Consider the following 25,369-nt stretch of genomic DNA (forward strand, 5'->3'; position numbering starts at 1 on the left):
ATCTCACTCCAACAAGGCTAGCATTAATCCAAAAAACACAAAATAATAAATGCTGGAGAGGTTGTGGAGAGACTGGAACACTTACACACTGTTGGTGGGAAAGTAAAATGGTACAAAGACTTTGGAAATTGATTTGGCGCTTTCTTTAAAAGCTAGAAATAGAAGTACCATACGATCCAGCTATCCTGCTCCTTGGAATATACCCTACAGAAATAAGAGCCGTCACATGAATAGATATACACACACCCATGTTCATTGCAGCAGTGTTCACAATAGCAAAAAGATGGAAACAACCTAGATGCCCATCAACGGATGAATGGATAAACAAATTATGGTATATCCACACAATGGAATACTATGCAACAACGATGAAGCCTTGAAACATCTTATAACATGGAGGAATCTGGAGGGCATTATGCTGAGGGAATTCAGTCAGCCACAGAAGGAGAAATATTACACAAGACCACTATTATAAGAACTCAAGAAAAGGTTTAAACACAGAAGACAACATTCTTTGATGGTTATGAGGGTGGGGAGGGAGGGGAGAGTTATTCACTAACTAGATAGTAGACAAGTTTTATCTTAGGTGAAGGGAAGGACAGTACACACTACATGGGAAGTCGGCACAACTGGACTAAACCAAAGCTAAGAAGTTTCCTGAATGTAATCAAACACTTTGAGGGACAGAGTAGCAAGGGTAGGGGTCTGGGGACCATGCTTTCAGGGGACATCTAGGTCATTTGGCATAACAAAGCTTATTATGAAAATGTTCTGCATCCTACTTTTGGTGAGTGGTGTCTGGGTTCTTAAAAGCTTGCAAGCGGCCATCTAAGATGCATCAATTGTTCCCAACCACCTGGAGTAAAGGAGAATGAAGAACACCACAGACACAAGGAAAGCAGTAGCCAGAAGAACTAGATGGTGCCCGGCTACCACCAATGACTGCCCTGACAGGGAACACAACAGAGAGTCCTGAATGGAGCAGAAGAAAGATGCGGTGCAGAACTCAAATTCTAGTAAGAAGACCAGACTTAATGGTCTGACTGAGACTGGGGGAACCCCGGAAAGCATGGCCCCTGGATTCTCTATCAGCCCAGAACTAAAACAATTTCTGAGCCCAACTCTTCAGACAGGGATTGGACTGGACTGTGGGACATAAAGTGATACTCATGAGGAGTGTGCCTCTTAGCTGAAGTAGATACAAGAGACTAAACGGGAAGCTTCTGTCTGGAGGTGAGATGGGAAGGCAGAGAGGGTTAGGAGCTGGTTGAATGGACATGAGGAATCAGGGTGGAAAGGAGAAGTGTGCTGTCACAGTATGGGGAGGGCAATTAGGGTTACATAACAACGTATGTATAAATTTTTGTATGGGAAAAAATAAAATTAAAAAAAAAAAATCCCATGAGCTTAGGGTTACACAGAAGAACCTAGGTTATAAGGTTGATGAATATACCTGAACAAAAATAAATTTCTTACAACAAATACCAGATTGTCACATCATCAGACTTCAAACAGAAGACATTATATCTATAGGAATCAGAAATAAGGGGGAAAAGCCTTTTGAGTAGTATTTCTTGGAGTAGTAATATCAGCTTTTGATGGTATGTTTAAGTTTCAGAATAGCTTCCCTGCCATGCATTATGCTTCTAGAGTTTTTTTTTTTTTTTTTTTTATCCCATGCCAGCTGGTGTTGATTCAAGACAGGTAATTTGAACATGGGTCTAACTCAAATACCATTGAAAAGGCAAACTTGCTTTAGAACCAATAAAAATCACAGAATACAGATAGAGGCCAGACTGAGCAATTGTTAAGGTTTTGGAAAATTAATATTACCTCTACAGTTACCAGCAAAAAAGACTGAAATGGTAGTAACTTCAGGAAAGATGAGGTAGAGAAAAAAATTAGAATGAAAATGTAGATGCATGACTTATTCAAGCCAAAACATGTGAAAGGAAACTAAACAGGGGGGAAAAAATCACAGTACACAGGAATTGAAGACGATTTGTTATTGTCAGAAAATAAAAGTTTAAAAGTTCAAGAGAGGTTAATTTGGAATTTGGCCAGAAAATGAAAATGGAGATGAGAAATAGATAAAGGTGAAACTCTGAAAATAGAAATGAACATCAAAGAGAATGTAATACTAAAGTATTCCTTAATGAAATTTAGTCTAAAATGGTCTAGAATTTTCACTTGATGGGGAAAAAAAAGTGATATTTCAGCTCTAAGTTTACTGGTCCACATTTAAAATATAGCAGTTCTCTCAAAATATTTGAAGGAACTTAGATTTTGGCAAATTTTACACAGTACAAAACAATACCAAGAAATATCATAGAAGTTTGGTGGATGAGTTTTACTTTCCATGTTGAAATAAAACAAAAATGGTAGACAATATCAATTTCATTATAGTTTTTAAAAATCTTTCATTATGGAAAATTCAAACATTTATAAATAACACTGAACTCCAATCTATCCATTACTCAGCTTAATTACTAATCAATTCTTGTTTTATATAAACTCCCCTACCCACTTGCCGCCCATGCTGCATTATTTTGAAGCAAGCCCAGATATCACATTTATAAATATCACATCATGTACCTCTAAAAGATAACCAACCACTTGCCATTGAGTCAGCTCAGACTCATAAAGACCCCATGTGTGTCAGAGTAGAACTGTGTCCCACAGGGTTTTCTATGGCTGATTTTTTTGGAAGTAGACTGCCAGGCCTTTCTTTCGAGGTGTGTCTAGGTGGCCTCAAACCTCCAATCTTCTGGTTAGCAGCCGAGTACGCTAACTGTTTGCACCACCCAAGGAGGATGCATTAAAAAGTAACGACAGCACCAGTATGATGCTAACTGACAAAAACAAGAACCCCTTAATTTCAACAAACATCCAGTCGATGTTCAAATTTTTCTGAATTGTCTAAATTTGTTTTGTTTGTTCAAATCAAGATCCAAGAATGTCTACACAATACAAATTGTTGACATCTCTTTAAAACACTCTTTTACTCTATAGATCTGTCCTTCCTCCCTCCCTCTCTCTTTTCCTACAATGCATTTGTTAAAGAAATCAGATTCTTCTGTCTGTAGAAAATTTCCACGTTCTGGATTTTACTTATTGTACCTCCACTGTGTTATTTAACATGTTTCCTTCCTCCTATTATTTCCTATAATATGGTAGTTAGATTGAAAGACTTTGTTAGATTCAGGTCAACTTTTTGACAAGATTCTTCATGAGTGGCGTGATGGTTTTAGAAAATGTTTACAAATTCTTTTGACACTCCTCCATCAAAAAGTGGGGGAGTCTAATTCCCTTCCCTTTGAATATAGCCTGGACTTAGTGACTAGTTTCTCATGGATAAAACGTGGTACAAGTGATGCTGCAATACAGCTTTCGCCTTGCTGTCTGTCTGGATGCATCTCGGAACCCAGCCACCATGCTGTGAGAAAGCCAAGCAGCTACATGGAAAGGCCATGTGTCGGTGTTCCTGCCACAGCCGAGAGGTTTTGGTTGACAACCAGTATCAACAGTCAGACATATGACTAAGCAAGCCTTTAGATGATTCCAGTTCCCAGTCTTCAAGCTGCCCCAGCTGACACCACATGGAACACAGCTGTCCTGCATAGCCTACCCAAGTCGAAGATTCATCACCAAAATCAACTCTGTTGTTTTAAGCTTTGAGATAGTTTGCAATGCAGCAGTAACTGAAACAGTTGGTGTTGTGCACTTCCACCAGGAGGCACATGTTTGTTAGCTTGTTTCTGTTTTTGTGATGCTAGCAACCATTGATGATCACTGCCTTGATCTATCAGTTCATTAAAACCAAAACCAAACCCGTTGCCGTTGAGTAGATTCCAACTCATAGCGACCCTATAGGACAGAGTAGAACTGCTCCATAGGGTTTCCAAGGTTGTAATCTTTACAGAAGCAGACTGCCATATCTTCTCCCGCAGAGTGGCTGGTGGGTTCAAACTGCTGACCTTTTGGTTAGCAGCCAAGTGCTTAACCACTGGGCCACCAGGGCTCCTTTTCTAATTCATTAGAGGTCATAAAATGGTAATACTAAAGCGTTCCTTCTCCCTTTAAATACTTGTATATAGAAAAACTTCCCTTCATCAATGATTTAGTTATCCTGAGATACAGTTCACCATAATTTAAAAAAAAAAAAAAAAATTGTTGATTTCTATTACATTTGGTTCTTGCATACTTGCTGTGCACATTTGATTACACCAAGATCTATAAACGATAAAATAACCACTAATTCTGTCAAAAAAAAAACTAGTTTATGACAGCCAGACTATTCTGTTTGCTTTTTTGGTATCTTCTCACAGGACTGCGGTATGTGGAAATGAATACAGAAGTGAAGGATGAAAGGGAACTAAACACTAACTTCAGAGTGCCAATAACCAGGGACCCAGGTGCCTGATGGGAGTCAGCTGGAATGACATTCAACAGGGCAAGAGCTGGCATAATACAGACAGACAATAAAGGCAAGCCTGAGAAATATCTGGGCTGCCAGTAATGAAGAGTTTCTCAGACAACAAAGAGACAAAAGGAGTATTTCCTAAGCAAGAAAAGGGTTAAGGGAAAAAAAAAAAAGATAAAGGGCTTTGTCACTGCATTTAGCACATAATTAGGCAATTAGAAGTATTAAAACAGACAAAGCATTGGGCCCAGATGAACTACTGAAGATGCAAGTGTTCAATAAGATGCCCCAAGGGAAAAGAGAAAACCCTTGGTGAGGGTTTAGGATCATGCGGTAGGACAGAGAAGCACCGTGGACTTGAAGGAACAATAACTGATGCTATGCCCATACTTCAAAACCAGAAAATCAAAACAAGTGCTTGTCCAAAATTTAAAATGAGCAGATGGAGACTCCCTAGAACACTATTAAATACCAAAATAACTATAACACCTTACTGTGGTTTATTGTTTTATTAAAGGAAAACTGAAAATCAAGCCAAATTAAGCCAAGAGACGAACGATTTGATGTAGAATGAAAAAGTGGGCCCACTAAATTCTTTTTTTCTTAGTGCTGTTTTGGTTGATGACTTCACCATTCTTCCTGTTCCACCAACCCTGTTTTCTCTTCTTTCCAGGCACATAACTGGATTTAATTTCCCAGCTTCCTTTTCAGTTAGTTGTGGTCATGTGACTGCATGATAGCCAGTGGAATGACAGTGGAAGTGAAGTGTGATCACAAGATGCCCCAGTCAGGCTCCTGCACATAGCTCCCCCTCCAGCTGGGTAGAATGGAAAAGATTGTCGGGGTGACCTGGGAAGCACGTGTAGGCTGTGGTGGTTTTAAAAATATGTCTGCAAATTATTTAACATACCTCCTTTCTGAGGTTGTGGCATAAAAATGGTATAGCTTCTACTTAGCTCCCCTTCTCGCTTGGATCTCTTGTCCTGGAAGAAGTGACCTCTGAGGAAGGACACTCAAGCAGTCCCATGGAGAGAGCCACGTGGAGACGAATCTATGAGGAACCTCCAGCCCTAGGCAAGCCCTCATATACTGTAGGTGCAGCTGACACCTGACTGCAACCTCATGAGAGACACCCAAGTCAGAACTTCCCAACTAAGCTGCTTCTAAATTCTTCTTTTTTTTTTAAATTTGGCTACTTTTTCTTTTTTTATTGTGATTTAGGTGAAAGTTTACAGAGGAAATTAGGTTTTCATTAACCAGTTAACACAAATTGTTTTGTGACATTGGTTGCCAACCCCGGGATGGGTTAACACTCTCCCCTTCTCCACCCTGGGTTCCCTGTTTCCATTCGTCCACTTTTCCTGTCCCTTCCTGCCTTCTTGTCTTTGCTTTTGGGCTGGCATGCCCATTAGTCTCCTATACATGACTGAGCGACGAAGCACATTCCTCACGTGTTATAGTTGGTCCTACAGGCCTGTCTAATCTTTGGTTGAAGGTTGAACCTCAGGAGTGACTTCAGTACTGCGTTAAAAGGGTGTCTGGGGGCCATACTCTTGGGGTTTCTCCAGTCTCTGTCAGACCAGCAGGGCTGGTCTTTTTTTTCTTTTTTTTTGTGAATTTGAATTTTGTTCTACGTTTTTCTCCCACTCTGTCTGGTACCCTCTATTGTGATCCCTGCCAGAGCAGTTGGTGGTGGTAACTGGGCACCATCTAGTTGTTCGCTGCTCCTAAATTCCTGATCCACAGCAACTCTGAAATAATAAATGATTACTGTCCCAAGTAGTAAGTTTTGGATTGACTTAGTATGTAGCAATAGATAACTACAACAGGTTTTGATACCTGAAATTGGAGTGCTATTAAAAAACAAAAAATCCTAAACTTGTGGTGGAAGTGTCTGGAGAGAAGCTGGAGGACCTTGAAGAGAGCATTAGTGAAAGACTAAAGGGTATGGAAGACACTGTAGCAAAAGACAGACGGCTCCTGAGGAGGCTGCCAGTAAACCCTTACATGAAAGTGAGGAAAGCATTATCGAAAAACAGAGGAAAGGGGTTTCTGATTATGAAAAGGCAGAAAGTTTGGCAACATTCTGCTAAATGGAATATAGGAAATGTACCTAGTGAGCTAAGTGATCTAGCTAAGAATATATCTAGGCAGAGTGTTGAAGGTGCCACCTGGTTTATTCTTGCTACTTATAGCAGAATGAAAGAGGAGAAAAACAAAAGGAAGACTTGTTAAACATAAAGGTGCCAGGACGTTGCTGAGTTTGAAAATGTAATCTTTTCTCATTCCTAGCCTCTCCAGTCAGCAAACAGCACTAACATTAAGACACTGCTTCTGGGCAAGGATTAAATGGAGGGTACAGTTAGGAAAACAAGGTCTAAAGATGAAATCAATGGTGTGACTGTAAAATCCTTCGTGCAGATCGTTGAAAGACCTAAGGGTGGTGCCTCAGGTAATCCTTCTGTCAGACAAAAAACCCTGGAAAGACTTACAGAGCATGTCTCACAGAGCTCTACAGGCAAAGGGCAGGGATGCTGCTAAGCATCCTATGCAACCCCCAAAACAAAGAATTAACTGTCCCAAAATGCCAATACTCCTGATGTTGAGAAGCCCTGCATTAAGCTGTATGAACCAATAGAGTAAAAACATTATCTACTTATTTAGTCCCTGTCTCTTTCTAAGGAAGATCTGAGACATCTGCCTCATTTCTATTTCCATCCTGTTTGCTTCACAGGGTGCTTTGCACACAGAAGGTACTCAATAAATGTCTGTTTTTGTTTAACTGAAGAAGTCTTAAATCTAGGCAAAGAAGAGTAACATAAAATATATGTTAATATATTTATAATATTTGGAGCCCCAGGTACCATTTCCACTTCAGCCATTAACAAATTATATTTGTTTACTTGAGTAATATTATTTTTGAGCCTCGACTCTCCACTTTTGCAAAGAGAAAAAAAATTTGACTAGATAATTGCCAATGACACAGATGACTCTTATGGGCACCAGACACTGGGCAATATAAAGACATAAAACTTAAGAACTAACCATCAAGAAAATCTAATAGAGAAAACAGACATTTAAAAGAAATACCAGAAGATACATGGTGCGGGGTGGGGGGCGGGCACGTGGGGCTGGAGCTTCAGGAAGTGGTGTCCGTCACCATTTAAGTAAAAGTTTTCATCTAAGGCTCTTTCTAGTTCTTCAGTGCACTGAGTCACATAACAAGTCTTCTACTCTCCTGCTCCCCTCCCTCATCTTTCAAATCATACCATAAAGGTCAAAAACTGAAAAAAGTACACAAGTAGATAGAAATATATGCATGTTTTTAAGTACAAGACTTTTCCATAACTGGAAATACCGATTTAATTTTGCATTTTTCAACAATTAAGATAAAATTTAAAAGTAATTCAAAGCATTTACCCTTGAAGTGTCAAAGTAAGTTCAACAGCAAATTGGCTCGAATGTTCTTAAAAGACTGCCTAACACTACTGAACAGTAGGGAATATTACTCTATCGCTCACCTAACTTTATTTTTTAACCTTCTCCTGTCCTTACAAGAATTCACAACTATAAATAGTGCTAAAAAACAAAACAAAACAAACAAAAAAACCTGGTTTATGTAAAACAAAAAGGATCTCAAAAGCAAAAACTTTACTGTTCAGCAGCTCAAGATGACATAAATGTCATGCCATGTGCTACTGCTCCCAAACGCTGAAGACTAGGAGCATCCAGAAGCCAACTGAAGCACTACATCTGATGCTCTGCAGCAAATGCACCTATATTTTCACTCAAATACTGAAAAAGTTTTTTAAAGTTAAAAATATTTTCAGAAATTGGAAAAAATGTATGGTAAGAATTTATATGCTTTAATGGAATGGAAATTGGAAAAATACACTTTAAAACAGAAGCAGTACTGGATACACACACACATACACACACACACACACATACACACATATGCAACCATAATTAAATATTTTGTTTTTACCTTAAATGTTGTCAAATGAGGAAGGACTACAGGCCATTTGACAGAAGAATTGTTTCTTGTATTCCTGAAAATCTGTTTTTCTCCCTCTTTAATATTTAAGAAACACACACACAGGTTGCCGACAACTCTTAGAGAGCGGCTTGTGTTGTAGTTTTCACTTTCTCGGCTGTGAACAAGTGCATATGTGAGGGCTGGTCGTGCATGCACAAGCATGTACTTTGTCTGCATTAAATAAAATCACAACACAACACCACAACACCGAGTATATCCACTCATTCGTGTGTGCCTGTAGTCCACCTCGAGGAGACTGAAAATATAAATACAAGCTGCTATTTTGGTGTGATCACATGAATATGGCAGCTTGTGTTTTTTTTTTTTTTTTTTTCTTTCCTTTAACATTTTAACACTGGGCAGATTGTCTGCATTAACACACACCAAAATCAATTCTGCTCTGAAATTGCCTGTAAAACCTTCCTTCCCTGAGGAATTTGTTTTTTATTTAAATAAAAAATGGCCTTGGAGGAAACTGTGTAAAAGATACCAACGTTCAGGACATCTTAACTACTTTAAAGTATAAAAATCAGAGTACTGGCAGTATTCCTCCCAAAACAGGAACTATACACAAGATAGTCTTTAAATTTAAAAAAATCAAGTTAATTCTGTAAAATTACTTTTGTATATCTTTGGTAGAGAAAAATATTTCAAAAATAGTCTAATTTCCAGTTGTATACTGCAATGTAACATGGTAACTACATCTGACTAAAAACTCAATTAAGATGCATATACTATAAAAATTCACGGAGGTTTCTTAAACGCAGAGAAAGGAAACAAAAGCAAGTATTTAACACAGATCATGTCTAAACGTTCAATAGGAATAAAAAAATAAAATGTACATAGTCACATCTTATACTATTCAAAAGTATACCAGCAATGAATTATCTCTAACAGCACTGTCCAATAGAACTTTCTGTAGTGATGGAAATCTTCTATATTAGTTGTCCAAAACAGTTGCCTTTAGCACTTGAAATGTGGCTACTGTAAATGAAGAAGTGAATTTTAAACTTTATTTAATTTTAATTAATTTAAATTTAAATAGTTACGTGTGTGGGGTAGCTAACAAACTGGAAAACATTAATCTATAGTTTTAAAAAGAGAATTTTAGGGATTATTAATGAATTAATCAGGTGACAAGACAAAAAAAAAGCTGAGGAGACAAAGTTTGACTAAATTGCTACATGAGATGATGTCTGAGGCTTGACCTATATGTAAAGGATAAGTAAAAGGAAGCATTAAAATGAGGAAGTTTTATCTTTAAAAATCTAACCATATCATGGAGATTCAAGTAGGAAAGAGACGAATTAACTGATAAATGAGCTGCCTGAAGTGTTAACTACAGTAACTAGAAACACGAGACCAAAAATTGAAGACGATGATGAGCAAGAAGCAATCAGATCAACTTTTAAATACAGTCAAAGTTACAATGATAAAAGTAAGTTAAAGAATTTTAATAATGTGAAGAGAGATAACATCTGAAGAAAAGATGAGACTGTTTGGCAATAGCTCATAAATATGTTAATCTGCAAATGATGTTAAAGTCACTATATATATATATATTTAGACTAGACCTTGATAGGCCAAATAACAGACTTCTTTGGCATCTAATATGGAAATGATATTTTAATCTGAACTCATTATTTCTCATCATTTTAAATAATATTGAATTTCATTTAACTTTAAAGGCTTTGAAGCATGACAAAATTAGTTCAGAATGGACAATTCGAGTTCTGTATTAGAAATGCTGTAAATTGGAAGCTCCTTGATTTACCTTCAGATTATCTGTTCTTTTTTCAGTAATAAAAAAGGGAATAGTAACAACCTCATTAGGTTGAGATAAGGAAAAATTAATTGAAACGAATGGAAAATCCTTTGAGGCAAAAAAGTGCTAGTGGAATAAAAGAATATTAAAATTAGTTGAAAGGGGAGATAATATTTAATACAGCAACATATCCAAATCAAATAAATTCAATAACGATGGCAACAACAAAGCTTATGAGATCAAATTATCTAGTTTTAGTTCAGACTAGAAGGTTGATAACAGTATTTTTTTTTAAGTGTGCTTATGCCTCTAAAGACGAAACAGATGCTGGAGATTGTTGTTACTAAAATTGAACAATACTAATGATCTGTAATAAGACTCACAATCAATAAGCATTTTTAAGCATCAACTCTGCACAGTGCAATGAGGCAAAAACAAGACTGAGTCCATGCCCTCCAGGGGCTTACCATTAGGTTTGGGAGATGAGACCTACGCTAACACCAGAGCTCTTATAGATACTGCTTCTATTAGGGCACTCGTTATCCTGCCTTGTAGCTAGTTTCTTGTTTTTTTTTTTTTAGCCTATTCTATTTATTAGACTTTGAGCCTCCTAAGGATCCATGTCATATTTATCTTGGCCTCTCCAGTGCCTGGAACCCTTCAGGAGATTAATATAATTGTACTGAACACATCAGAAGATGGACTTAAATATGAGACCAAACAGAATTAATATCATAAAAGAGTTATTAAGAAAATTCTACTAGAACATAGAGTAGGCAAAGATTATTTCCAATTGCGAAGACTGGAAAACACTTCATGGACATGGTGGTGATAGACTTAGGCCTTGAAGGATGAGTTGCTAGGAATTCAACAGGAAGCAGTGGAGGGAGAGGCATTCCAGCAGAGGAGGGTAAAAGCAAGGCATGGAAAAGGGGAAGCACAAAACCTGTTCAGGAAATAATGCCAGAAGTACTGGTCTAAAAGGGATCTGGGTGTGTGCTAGCGAGGCTAGGTAAGTTCATTCTTTTGCAGGCCATGGCGACTCACAGAAGGTTCTGAATTAAGCAAGTGTCATGATAAGAAATGTGATTTGTAAAGAGCGAATGGGTTGCAACACACAGATGGACTGGAAGAGAAAGATACCAGACCCAGAGGGAGCAATTAAACAAGAGCCACTAGATAAGAGGTAAAAAGGACCGGAAGTAGAGCAGTAAAAATGGAATAGAGCCAATGAATGTGAGAAAACTACATATAATGTCCAACTAATTTGTATTTAAGGAGCCTGGGTGGAGCAAGTGGCTTGCAATCAGCAGCTAACCAATGGAAAGGCTGGCAGTTCGAACCCACCCAGCAGCTTTGTGGAAGAATAGGCCTGGCAATCTGGGTTACTCCTAAGGTAACCAGATAATTCAAGCTAACCAAAATGATCTCATACCTCTCATTCCCCCCAGCCCACGTCCCACTACCATTGCCAGTTATCTATGGTTTTACTGTAGCCCAAACCCATGATTCCTTTGAATTATCTTCATTTCAAAATAGAAAATTTCACTTGTTAAGTATGCAGTATAGTGTTAACAATAGTCCATGTCATGTGATAACTCAGTGTTAGGGACTGGAAAGAGATAAATGTCAGAGAGCCAGAGGCCTTGGCATTGTAAGAATACTACTAATAATACTAAGGAGTTGAACTAGGAGTAGGGCAGACAGGAAAAGCTACAAGAAGGACTTGGAGGAAGCCATGACGCTCATGCACTAGGCTCATTCCCAGAGCCCAATGATTAAATCATATTTACTAACATTTCTATAATTTTTTTTTAATAACAATGGTTTACTGTTCAAAGTCCAAACATATCTAATTTAGGCCCTATAATAATCCTATGAGGTACTTACTGTTAACCCCATTTTACAGAAGAGGAAACTGAAGGGGAAAGACGTTGAAATTAATTTGCCAAAGATCATAGCATATGTTAGCTAAAATTCATCCTAGGATCTTCTGACACAAATTCCATGTACTTCCTACTAGATGATAGGAGCCCTGGTGGCACAGTGGTTAAGAGCTTGGCTGCTCACCAAAAGGCTGGCAGTTCAAATCCACCACTGCTCCTTGGAAACCCTATGGGGCAGCTCTACTCTGTTCCATAGGGTTGCTATGAGTTGGAATTGACTCAACGGCCTAAAAAGATGAGGTCTAATGTGGAAAACTTAGGAAGATTAACTAAGTGTTAAATAAGAAACTACTCTTAATCACATGGTAAACACTGAGTAGGTTGACAGAAGAGGTTGTTTGAAAACCTAAATGGCTTCAAGAGCAAGAGAAATAAGGAGTGTAAGAATAACATATCATTTATAAGTTAATTTGATCAGAAAGGGATTCAAATGTAGAAGAAAAGATAATTTTTTCTAGCAATACCAATATACTGACTACACAATATAACCTTAATCAGAAAATAAAAGCACACGACTTCAATCATTAGAAAATGATAAAACTTATTAAAATATTATTTTAAGATGATCAATGTTTTAATAATTTATTTTGAAAAAGGGAACACAAAAATATATATTTTAAGAATAGAAAATAATACTTATTATCAAAATTAGGACAATTTTGACTTGTTATTAATACAAGTAGAATATTGCATTCATTTAAGGCTCCTCTATGCATTTGGTATTTTGCTAAAATTACAAAGAAGTAACACCAATTTGAATTACTGAAAGCAACTTGTAAATAGTTCTACATACGTTCTTTTCACATCTTGTTCAATCATTGATCGGAGTTCTTTATCTTGGAAGAATTTGTTCCAAAGACTCTGAAATAAGGAGAACAATCGGTTTAAAATAACCCCACACTTTTGCTTAACTTTTACTATTTCAACTTAGTGATTTAAATTATTAAATTTAGTTTGCTCTGAGTTATTATTTCACATTGTAGACAGGGAACCCAAGACAGGGATAATTTTTATTAAAATCTAGTTTAGGCTCAGACCACCTATCTTTATTCTAACATCAATCCCTCCAGCCTGATATTACTGTATATCTTTTCTAAATTTCTGTCTAGAATCTATATAAACTGATAAACGCTCTTCAGGACTATACATCTGCTGCTACCTCTACCACAACAAAAAGGTCTGTTTGGATGACAGCAGGGATCACAGGGCAAGTGGTCCCAACTTGAACCTGACCGGAATTCCCAACGCTCTAAGCAAACTATTTAAAGCTTTCTACAAAGCTTGGCTGCATAATCCAGTACATTTTTATGTACTTTAAAACATGTGAATTTAGGCAAACTTCTAAAAATTACTTAACAATATTTTATGCTCCTATACCACAGACTACATTATACTAATTACATGTATCAGAAAAAGAAATGTTAATACTATGTATTAAACAGCGAAAAAAAAATTCTGTTCTCAGGAAAACAGACGGGTTAGAACAACAACAATTGGTGAAGTTATGCAGTACCTTTTAAGTAGTAATTATCCCTATTCTTCACCAGAATAAAAGTGGAGGTAGGCCTGAATGTATAAAAACTTTTTCAGACTCACTACAAATAGTTACCTCGTTCTTCCTGAGAGTTAGTCCTGCCAAGTGAACCCTTCTCTAATTATCATGAAGGGAGTCTCTCCTTAGTCCCCCATTGTCCGTTCCAACCTTGGTAAGACAGTTCTATCTTCATCCTTAGGATCTCCCCTCTGTAGTACCATTCCACAGAAACAGATCATAAACTTCTGACAACACATCATGTACATAGCATAGAATAATTTCCATCAGGTTTTGCAAGGGATAAAGAATAGTGGGCATGAAAACAGTTCTTTCACGGTGATTTTGACAACCAGTCTCATGAGTATATTCTTAGGGGCAAAAAAGGTGAGATAAAATTGAATAAAGTTGAACTTTACCCCTTCATCCTGTGAAAGGGGATTATTGATCATCAAGTCTTGCTGGCCAACAACCTTCCTTGGGTTTGTGATATGCTGGTAGAGAAAAAAAACAAACACACAATGATAAGAGACTATAGGACTTTGAAGCACACAGAAGAAAACAATTACATTAATTAAAATAAAACTTACTATTTCTTTAACGTTGCTATACCAGGCTCTTAATTCTTCAATTTTACTTATCCACTGACTTTTATCTTGAGGAAGAACACAAAGAAAAAGCTGTCAGGAAAAAAAAGGAAACTTTTGTAAAAATCATAAGCAAAATGTGAAACTATGCCAAACAGCATCACTGAAAATTGAAAGATATTCACATTCATGGTATTTCATATTCGTATCATCATTGCAATTCTCAATAATTTTATATTTGGGGATATTTAAGAAACATACGAAGGGATAATTTGAAAAGTGAATAACCAAAGACCAGAAAAGAAGATCCCCAAAGCTACACCACAAAGTGGAATCAATCTTCCCTCTGGACCAGATTTATATTAAAAATAAACAATAAAAATGCATTGAGGTTCAAGTATAATTCCCATTTTACATTCTAATCTTAATGGGGCTGTCAGGGGGGCATTAATAAGCACAAGGTCCAATTAGTAGTTTCTAGGTTTAAGTTTTTGCCTTAAAATAAGCCAAGTAAAGGACAGAGAGGAACAGTCTGAGGACACAGTCTAAGAAGCGACCTTGTTCCTTTTACAGCAGAAAACGTAATTTACAGCTGGTAATCAGTTTATGAAAACAATAAGCATTCTTAAAAAGACAAATTTGATTTAATTTAGTTTAATACAACATTAAAATAAATCTGGATTTGGGTTTATTTTTAGCAGAGGAAGGATACTAAAAGTTAAAACAAGGAAGCGGGTGGGGCACAAACATCTGTATACAAATATTCCAACAGCAGGTCTCCTGCCTTTACTGCTTGCATCTAACAGAAGAAAAATGTATTTTAATTATTAAATCTAAATTATTAAATCTGAAAGTGTCTAATACATCATGTGTTTCTTACTGTCTTTACTTGCACACACTCTATGCTCAATTTATGCAGATAATCCTAAAAACTTTCAATAGAAGTCAGTTTAGAAATGAATCTAAACCTAAATTAATTATATGAAAACAAAAAGGGACAATAATTCAAAGCAATTAAAAAGATAACTGCCAATTATTATTATTAGTTTTGGTAACCAGTGGTCCTTTTTCTCTGAAGGAGACTGACTCAATTTCCTTCCACTTCTCCTTCTTGCTGCTCTTTCATTTTGTGTTTCAATTAAAAAAAAAAAAAAAATGTGAAAAATCCTCTCCATGTGCTATTTATGAAGAAAAAGGGTAGGATGAATAAATGACGGCACTCGATAAAATAAGAACCTGAAAGTTAACCCCTACCCCCTTCACCTGCTCAGCTTCAAGGGTTTCTGTAAAAAGCCTCTGGGGACTGGGAAGGTGTTGCTCTGAATTCCACACCACCAAATGAGATGCACAGGCAGTCATTTCAAACGACTCCTGTACCAACGGCAGTTATTCAGGACTAAGGTGATTCAACCTTATTAGTAAATGTCCTATGAAACATAAAGTGGATGGCCAAAAAATTGGGAATGAAGTCTCCTAGAAAATTCAGTGATCCCCTGCATGGGTAATCTTGCAGGGGTATCAGGTAACGTGTTGATATATTGCTACCACAAACTGTAAATAAATATTTTCTTCTTACCTTCCAGCAAATACTGCGGAACCTGCTGCTTCTCAGCTGCCCATTAATCCCCTTAAGCCTTATTGTTGCCAAGTAATTGTTGTTTACAAATAGTTCTTCCCATTCTTTCCTATATGCAAGAAATCAAAGCATGGGGATCCTTTTGTTAAAATTCTTCTGCTTGGAGAGGAGTGTTACAGGAAATCAATTTTAAAGAAATCTAAGGAACGCAACTTTTAAAACGTATATATTTAGTTGTGGACTGTTTCTGAATGCGTGGCTGTCTTTCTGGACACAGTTCTTCTGTAGATTTAATGAATATGTAGATCACTATAATTATGCCAGCAACTGAAATTCATAATGTCTATGGAGGCTATTCCATTTCCTCCAAAATGTTGATAATGCAGTTCAGTGAATAAACAAGAAAAAATTAATATTAATATAAGCATATAACTGCTTTAGCCATTGACAAAGATATACCTGCCCCAAACACATATAACAAAAAAGTGTACTGTTGATTATATTGGCTTCTCACATGAAATATCTGATTAAATGAACCCATTTCTCTTAAATGTCAGGATAGGCAGTTAAGCATAATAGAAGACTACTTTTTTTAACTTTTAGTGCTATTTACTATTGAAATCTCTGCAACTTCTCTCTACATGATCAGTTTTAAAATTTTAACAGGTGTGGGCAAATTTGAAAAAAAAAAAAAAATTAAAAAGCCTCACTGTATAAACTGCTAAAGGCAAGCTTGAGTACCTTACAGCACCTATGGCTGACTAGATAAACAACTGAAATATGCCTCCCAGGCACGCAGACACAAGGGGCCTAACACCTGTGCCTCATTAATATACAAGTAAATCTGCTCCACTGGGAAACAATTGGAAATTAATTGTCCCAAACCATTTACTGAGTCTGAATAAAGGAATTAGACCTATATTTCCTGCATCTTGCAACAAACTAAACACCAAGAATTATTTGTCAACAGTTGAGGTTAGTAATTTCAACTTTATGAAATCCCTCTCAAATTCCAACATGCTACAATAAAATAAATTTATAATTTAACATTTATTATCAAAGCTGAAACCCTGGCAATCTCTTAAAAATCCTCTACAACTCTCAACCATCCTTGTATATACATGCAGTTGTCATTGGCCAGATCCTACTCGTTCCGTGAAAAGACAACCAGTCTAACCAGCTGTACATCTAAAGTTCAAGTCTGACCAGGAAGCAAGCTGCGGCTTCTCCAAGGAGCTCCAGAAGAGTGACCAAAGGCAATGGCACACTCTTTCTGCTGCCATCAGCAAGAGAAATTCTAGCTTCAACCCTGCAGCACTGAGCCCTAATCACGTCGAGCCTTCTGCCAGTAGGGCTTTGGGGCTAAGTATGCACAATGGGACATACGTTTCAACCCCATACTGAAAGAAATACATTCTCACCACCACTCCATGAAAATTACTTATTCTTATCACTCTACTCATAAGAGAAAACAATATTTGATTTTAATTTGCATTTTTATTATTAGTGAAACTGAAAAATTCTCATACTTTTTGGTCATTTGTAATTCTTCATTTTTAAACTTCCTGTCTTGTCTTGTGCCCATTTTAAGGCGTATAGGATAGTGGTTAAGAGCACGGACATCACAGATACACTCCCGGGTTCAAATCCTAGCAGCACTGCCACTTACTAACTGTGCGAACATGGGCAAGTTACTTAACCTCCCTGTGCCTGAGTTTCCTCAATGTAAAATGGAATAATAATAGTGTCTATCTCAAAGAATTATTCTGAAGATTAAAAACAGTTAATACATGAAAAGCCCTTAGAAGGGTACCTAGCATATCATAACATTTTTAACAATTAATAATATTATTAATAATTATTATATTTGTAGTGTGCCTTCTTATTGATCCAAGAAAGGAATTCTTCATACATTAAAGATGTCACACCTATGTCTGCCATACACGCACAAACACACACACACACCTAACTGCCTTGATTTTCAATACAGTAAAGTTTAATCTGTATATAGTTTAAATCTAATATTATTGTCCCTTGCTGCTCTTTCGATTGTCTTCCTGTTCAAACATGTCTTAGCCACTCCAAGGTCAAATAAATATTCACTGAAATCTTGTTATTTGTTACCAATTTAATCCACTCATATTACCTAGAATATTTAAAATATATTTTCCACTTCCACACAATGCCACATGTATGACTCATGCTTCGTATTGCTCAAGTTTTGCTTTTATCCAATTTTCCAGTATTCAGTAATATTCAAAATAAGTAGACAAGTGCATTAGAGGAGTACATCTCAGAAACCGTAAGTAAATTTAAAGAACTTGTGGTCTGTGAACAAAACACACAGATTTTGAAATGTATTTTAAGCCCAAAAGGGATCATAACTTGTGAGAGGCCATGCAGTTCCACTGGCCTGAAAACACCAACACATTCCAGGTAAGAGAAGGAAGTAGAGGGTAATGACTCCTCTAGCCTCTTCCGGAATCAGCTCCCATTCACAGGTACCAAGACATCGTGAAAACGCAAGCACAGCTGGAGGCTGGATGCATTGCCATCTTGTCAAGTTCAGCAGCAACCTTTTAAGGTCAAGTTACATACTCCTTACGTAATGAAAGATAATTATTTGTTAGCTTAAATAAGACCCAGTGCCTTGATTACAGCGTTGGTACAGAGAAAAAGAGACTGAGGTATGTGAAATGGAAACACTATTTTTGAAAATCACAATCATTTGAATTTATTCGTGGGTACTTATATAGTTCAGTTAAGGCAGAACATCTCAAACTGATGATGAGTTCTAACATAAAGGCCAGAAGATAATCTACTAATCGTCTTTCTCTTCTGTGGAACAGTGTTTCATCAATAAACAGTGATACAAAATAAACATAATAAACATTAAGTGCCTACTATGTGCTTAGCAAGAGTCCCTGGATGGTGGAAATGGTCAAGCACTGGGCTACTAACCGAAAGGCTGACGGTTTGAACTCACCAAGAAGTACCTCAGAAGAAAGCCCTGGTGATGTGCTTCCTATGGAGGGTAGTTCTACTCTGAAGCACATGGTGTCACCATGGGTTGGGATCGACTCAACAGCAACTGTTTTCTTCTTTTTTATGTGCTTAAACCAAAACCAAACCTGTTGCTGTCTAGTCGATTCCAACTCATAATGACCCTATAGGACAGAGTAGAACTGCCCTACAGGGTTTCCAAGGAGCAGCTGGTGAATTCAAACTGCTGACCTTTTGGTTAGCAGCCTGAGCTCTTAACCACTGTGCCACCAGGGCTCAGCACTCATAAAGATATACTTAAAAAAGCATGAAATAAGTTAAGGAAGTAGATGGATGGATGTAAATCAACAATGATATGATTAATGTGAAGTGCGCTGGTAACACAGAGGAGGGAGAAATAGCTTTCCACCAGAATATTAAAACTCAAGATAGATAATAACAGACTCCGGAAGGCAGAATGTTGAAAAGTTTAGGCCTTCTAGGGGAGCTGGACAAAATGAAAAGATGTATATGATCACAAATATGAATGGGAAAACGTGGGAAAAGAACAGGAAATACTGAGAAGTCACTGGTGGAATTTTTCAGTTAAATAAAAAAAATAGAGGAAAAGGTACTTGCTAAACTTTGTTTTACAAATATACACATAATGTACTTGTAATAATTCATAAAAATATGATAATGTCATTTAAAATGCTAAAATAATTCCACTCATAAGAGGTAATTATTTAGGAGAATCACTTCTAACCTCTACAATGATCATCCTAGGGTGGGTATTTTTAACCCCTCTTTATGGATGAGGAAACTGAGCCTCAGAAAAATAACATAGAGAAAAAAAAAAAGAATGAGAATTAGGAAAAGCATCTTCCTATAGTAACACGGAGACAAGAAACACTAAAAGGGAACATGATACTCCAGAAATCAAAGGGTGAAATTGGACTCTTGGCATCAAGGTAAGATAGACAAGGCAGGATTCTACAATCTTCCGCAGATTTTTCGCTTTCGAGTATCAAGTTCAAGGACAGAGCGAAGAGTTTTCACATGTTGGACTGAAGAGGTAAGTCAACAATCTGGAACATTTAGGTACTTAAAAGCTTTAAATGGGGCAGAGATCAGAAACCTGGGCCTTCAGGACTTCCGTGATAAAGCACTCCTGCCATCTAGTGGCTACTACTCTGCCTTGCAGGCACTGGGTCCCAGAAAACATAATCAGCATCTAATAAGCAGGGAGAACACCATGTGTCTGTAAGTTCGTTATACTGTGTGGCTTGCATGCCGCTGTGATAACGGAAGCTTTGGCACTAGTATTTTAAATACTAGCAGGGTTACCCTTGGTGGACAGGTTTCAGCAGAGCTTCCAGATTAAGGCAGACTAGGAAGAAGGACCTGGCAGTCTACTTCTGAAAAAAATTGGCCAGTGAAACCTTATGAATAGCAGTGGAACATTGTCTGATATAGTACCAGAAGATGAGCCCCTTGATTTGGAAGGCACTCAAATTAGGACTGGGGAAGAGCTGTCTCCTCAAAGTAGAGTTAACTCTAAGGAAGCATCAAAAGAAGAGGGAAGGAATACACAGAGCCACTGTACCAAAAAGAATTGGTCGATGTTCAGATGGTTCAGGAGGTAACATATGATCAGGAACCGATGGTGCTAAAGGAAAAGGTCCAACCTGTGCTGAAGGCACTGGCAAAAAACAAGGCTCCAGGAATTGACGGATTACCAACTGAGATGTTTCAACAAACGGATGCAGCACTGGAAGCGCTCACTCGTCTATGCCAAGAAATTTGGAAGACAGCTACTTGGCCAATCAACTGGAAGAAATCCATATTTGTACCCATTCCAAAGAAAGGTGATCCAAAAGAACGTGGAAATTAGCAAACAATACCATTAACATCACACTCAAGTAAAATTTTGCTGAAGATCATTCAAAGGCAGTTGCAGCAGTACATCGACAGGGAACTGCCAGAAATTCAAGCTGGATTCAGAAGAGGAAGTAGAACAAGGGATATCGCTGCTGATGCCAAATGGATCATGGCTAAAAGTAGAGAATAGACAACACCAGAAAGATGTTTACCTGTGTTTTATTGAGTACGCAAACACATTCAACTGTATGGATCATAACAAATTATGGGTAACACTGGGAAGAATGGGAATTCCAGAACACTTAACCGTGCTCATGAGGAACCTATACTTAGACCAAGAGGCAGTTGTTCAAACAGAACAAGGGGATACTGCCTGGTTAAAGTCAAGAAAGGTATGCGTCAGGGTTGTATCCTTTCACCATACTTACTCAATCATTATGCTGAGCAAATAATCAAAGAAGCTGGACTATATGAAGAAGAATGGGGCATCAGGATTGGAAGAAGACTCGTTAACAACCTGCGATATGCAGAAGACACAACTTTGCTTGCTGAAAGTGAAGAGGACTTGAAGCACTCACTGATAAAGATCAAAGACTACAACCTTCAGTATGGATTACCCCTCAATATAAAGAAAACAAAAATCCATACAACCGAACCAACAAGCAACATCATGATAAATAGAGAAAAGACTGAAGTTGTCAAGGATTCACTTGGATCCACAATCAATGACCATGGAAGCAGCAGTCAGGAAATCAAACGATGCACTGCATTGCAAATCTGCTGCAAAAGACCTCTTGAAAGTGTTAAAAAAGCAGAGATGTCACTTTGAGGACTAAGGTGCGCCTGACCCAAGCCATGGTGTTTTCAACCGCCTCATATGCATGTGAAAGCTGGACAATGAACAAGGAAGAACTGATTCCTTTGAATTATGGTGTTGGCTAACAATACTGAATATACTATGGACTACCAAAAGAATGAAGAAATCTGTCTAGCAAGAAGTGTAGCCAGAATGCTCATTAGAAACAAAGATGGCAAGACTTCATCTCACATACTTTGGACGTGTTCTTAGGAGGGACCAGTCCCTGGAGAAGGACATCATGCTTAGAAAAGTAGAGGGTAAGCAAAAAAGAGGAAGATCCTCAACATGATAGAATGACAGAACAATGGCTACAACAATGGGCTGAAGCATAACAACAATTGTGAGGATGGTGCAGGACCAGGTAGTGTTTCATTCTGTTGTACATGGGGTCGCTGTGAGTTGGAAGCAACTCACAGGCACCTAACAACAAGAAGAAGCAGGGAGAGGTGGAGATGGTTAGGTTTCGTTTCTTATGTCAGTGGTAATGCACTAGTTGCGACTGCCTTGGAAGCACTGTGTTGGGAAGGATTCTAAGCCTAACTGGGCCCATCAGAAAAGAACATTGTGACTGATTAAAAATGTTGGTCATGAGCATTGCAGGGAGTCCAGGGAGTACCCGGACAATTCAATCATTTCTCAGTAAATGGTTTTATGACATGGAAGTCAATTAGAATACACAGTGAATAAATATAGCTGCTGATTATAAGGATATTTATTTTTTTAACTATGTATTTTAATATTTTCCCAGGACATGCACATAAAATCAGTATGAAACTAGTTAGTGCTTTTTACTTTAATTAAGTACTTTCATAATTTAAATGACACATAAATGACTGAACTGTGTGCTAATTCAGGACTAGAAAATTTCTGGATCATTGTTCCAAATGGTGATACACTATAGAAAATGTTAACTTTACATGGATATTTTATATTTTATATGATGGTTTCTACCGATTTTCAGGCATATCTATACCAAAAAGGAGTCTATGGGATTAATTCAAGAAACTCAAACAACTACAGTAATAATAAAGAGTTCAGAGACTACACATACTCTGGTATTTAGGATCTCCAGTACTTACTTTAAAAAGGAGCTACCTTGCTTTCTACTGATAATGAAATTGATGAGTGAAACAGAGATGGGATTAGCATGCCTTGGAAGCCCAGCAAGTCACAGAGATTGGGAGAGAAAGGAGAGGGAGGGGACATGCTCCTGGCTGTCAGGGAGATGTGCTGAAAGGGGAGTGTGGTAGAGGGAGCACTCAGAGGTGACCATTTTACAGGGTCTACCAGACAAACTTTCTTCCACTGCACTCTGCTTCCCTAAAGATTACAGCCAAGAAAACCCTATGGAGCAGTTCTACTCTATAACACATGGGGTAGCCATGAGTCAGAATTGGCTCGACAACAATGGATTTTACCAGCCAACCATGATCATCTTGTTGTTGCAATTTGACTAAAGGCCAAAGCAGAATGAAGGTGATTTTCAAAGAGATCAGAGTTAAGCCAGGTGATTTTTCAGCAGATCAGAATCAGATGGGTGGAATTATCAAAGGGGAGGACGCACAAAATGAGAAAACTGAACTTGATGCAAAAAGATTGATACAATTTTATAATCCTAAAGTGCAAGCTGATGTTTGAAAAACTACAATATTAATTACGATCACATTAGTTTCATCAAACTCAAGGGAAAAGGGTAAAAATAAATATTTTAATCTGTAGATTATAATCTAACCTATACAAAATATATTAAAGAAATATTTCTATAGAAAGGACTGTGACATAATTAAAATATTTCACATAAAAAAGTATATACCTTTTATATCATTTTAAAGGTAATGATTTTGAAAATACTTTTCAAATAGAACAAGGAACATCTAACCTAAAAATCAATGGAAATATAAGTGTAAATTAGATATGTCAGCATCAGACTGTAAAGTGTGGCACCAGATATGGGTACGCTACAACATTAGGACTGCAGGTGCCAAGATCAACCAGATAAACACTGATGTTATCTATAATTACCTCATTTTTAGCTTAAATCACAGGTAATGAGGGAACTCAGAGTCTCTAAAAGGCAATTAGAAACTGTACTGGCTTTTTTGCTTCTTGTATCAGGAATTTTTTAAAACTTACTTTTATTTAAATCTTTTTTTCCTCCATAATGAAACATCAAGGCATATCATATATATATGAATAAATATAAGAACAGAATGCACAATCACCTACAAGCTTAAAATGGATTTCTTCTACGGCTAGCTGAAATATGTTCTCCTATGATGAAGCACCATTGAAACAAAGGCAACAAATAGTACACTATATGGAGGTTTGTTAAAATTCAAAATGACATTTTGATTCAGGTTTAGATTTAACTGTGAATTGAGAAATGTTGTGCCTCTACCTCAATATCCAGAAGGACTTAAGTGAGACAGTAACAGTTACGGTCTATCAGATAGAACATTCATTTCCTTCAAAATATGAAGTTTAAGAGCTTCTAAATTCAGGAATATATTAAAATAGTTAAACTCAAAAGTTGTACTTGTAGAAAAAGAATCAAGAAAAGCTTTATCACAAGGTTATGAAAAATTAAGTACATAATAAAGGTCATTCATTATATTATTAATCAAAGAGTAAGCATTTAGAAATGAGGTAAGGATCCTGTACCAGACAGTCTCTATGAAGTTGTCTAAAGTGAATACATCTGATATTCCATAGTCTACTAATGTTTCTTATATAATTAATAATTAAGGAAAAATTCCCTTCTCAGAGACTTTTCTCCCCGCAGGCCCGTCCACCCTACCTTCTCCCCATCCCCATGCTACCGCATTTACCTTGATATTTAAATTTCCATCACATGATGAAGAATTTGCCACAGTCTGTAATGTAACCAATACTGTAAGGTAAATGCTTACAGCATCGAGAACAAATTACTTTCCAGTAATTTAGAAATAGGCATTTATATAACAAAATCTGATGTGCTAATTAAAAGTCAACCTTATCTCTTAAAGTATGTTTTTCAAGACTGGGTTGACATAAATGATATTACACATATAGAAATACATCCATGCCTGAAATACATAGTTTCTCTTAAAAAGATTAGAGTTTAACTGAATCCATTATTCACTTGATAACCTGCAGGTCAGCACTATCCAATAAGGCTTTCTGAGATGATGAAAATGTTCTATATCTGACTGGCCAGTCTGGTAACCAGTAGTCACATGTGGCTACTGAGCAGCTGAAATATGGCTAGTGTAGCTGAAGAACTACATTTTTAACTGTATTTCATTTTAATCAATTTAAACTTCAGTTTAAATAGCCTCAGGTGACTGGTGGCTCTCATACTGGACAGAGGAGCTCAAAGTGTTTATAAGGATGAGAAGAAACAGTTCATTCACACATGCACTGAATCTTAAAGGTAACTACTATAAAGGTTTAAAGACAAAGAAAAATATACACATAATACACACTCACATAGAGTATAACTGGGGAAAGAAAACAGATATACATTAAGTTAAACAATATACGTGGTTAAGCAAATCAAGGTAATTCCATAAGAGATGTTGTAACATACTATACAATTCATTCTGAATGAATGGTGCTACTAAGAACTATCAGTGATCGGTGTAATAGGTTATTTTTCTTTCTTGTCCTTATTTCATTGCCTCTCCCAGTCTGTGTTTCTGCCTCTAACCACTCTCTTCCTGACCACCATCTCTCATATCCCTCTTCTCTCTCTCTCTCTCTCTCTCACACACACACACACACACACACACACACACACAC

General features: G+C 37.1%; 1 protein-coding gene across 15 annotated transcripts in view; it reads right to left on the reverse strand.

Moving 5' to 3' along the window:
• The window catches only part of TBC1D5 (TBC1 domain family member 5), a 657,932-nt gene that overhangs the window by 276,197 nt on the left and 356,366 nt on the right, over positions 1–25,369 (reverse strand). For 14 of the 15 annotated variants that reach the window (XM_023739548.1, XM_023739547.1, XM_023739544.1 and 11 more), the window contains 4 exons: positions 15,868–15,976; positions 14,295–14,384; positions 14,124–14,198; positions 12,967–13,034 (listed from right to left, as the gene is read on the reverse strand). In XM_023739548.1, coding sequence (XP_023595316.1) covers positions 12,967–13,034; positions 14,124–14,198; positions 14,295–14,384; positions 15,868–15,976 — 342 coding nt within the window. The other variant, XM_023739553.1, reaches the window with a different exon arrangement.

This window comes from Trichechus manatus, unplaced genomic scaffold (genome assembly GCF_000243295.1).
Source record: "Trichechus manatus latirostris isolate Lorelei unplaced genomic scaffold, TriManLat1.0 scaffold00136, whole genome shotgun sequence".
Lineage (NCBI taxonomy): Eukaryota > Metazoa > Chordata > Mammalia > Sirenia > Trichechidae > Trichechus > Trichechus manatus.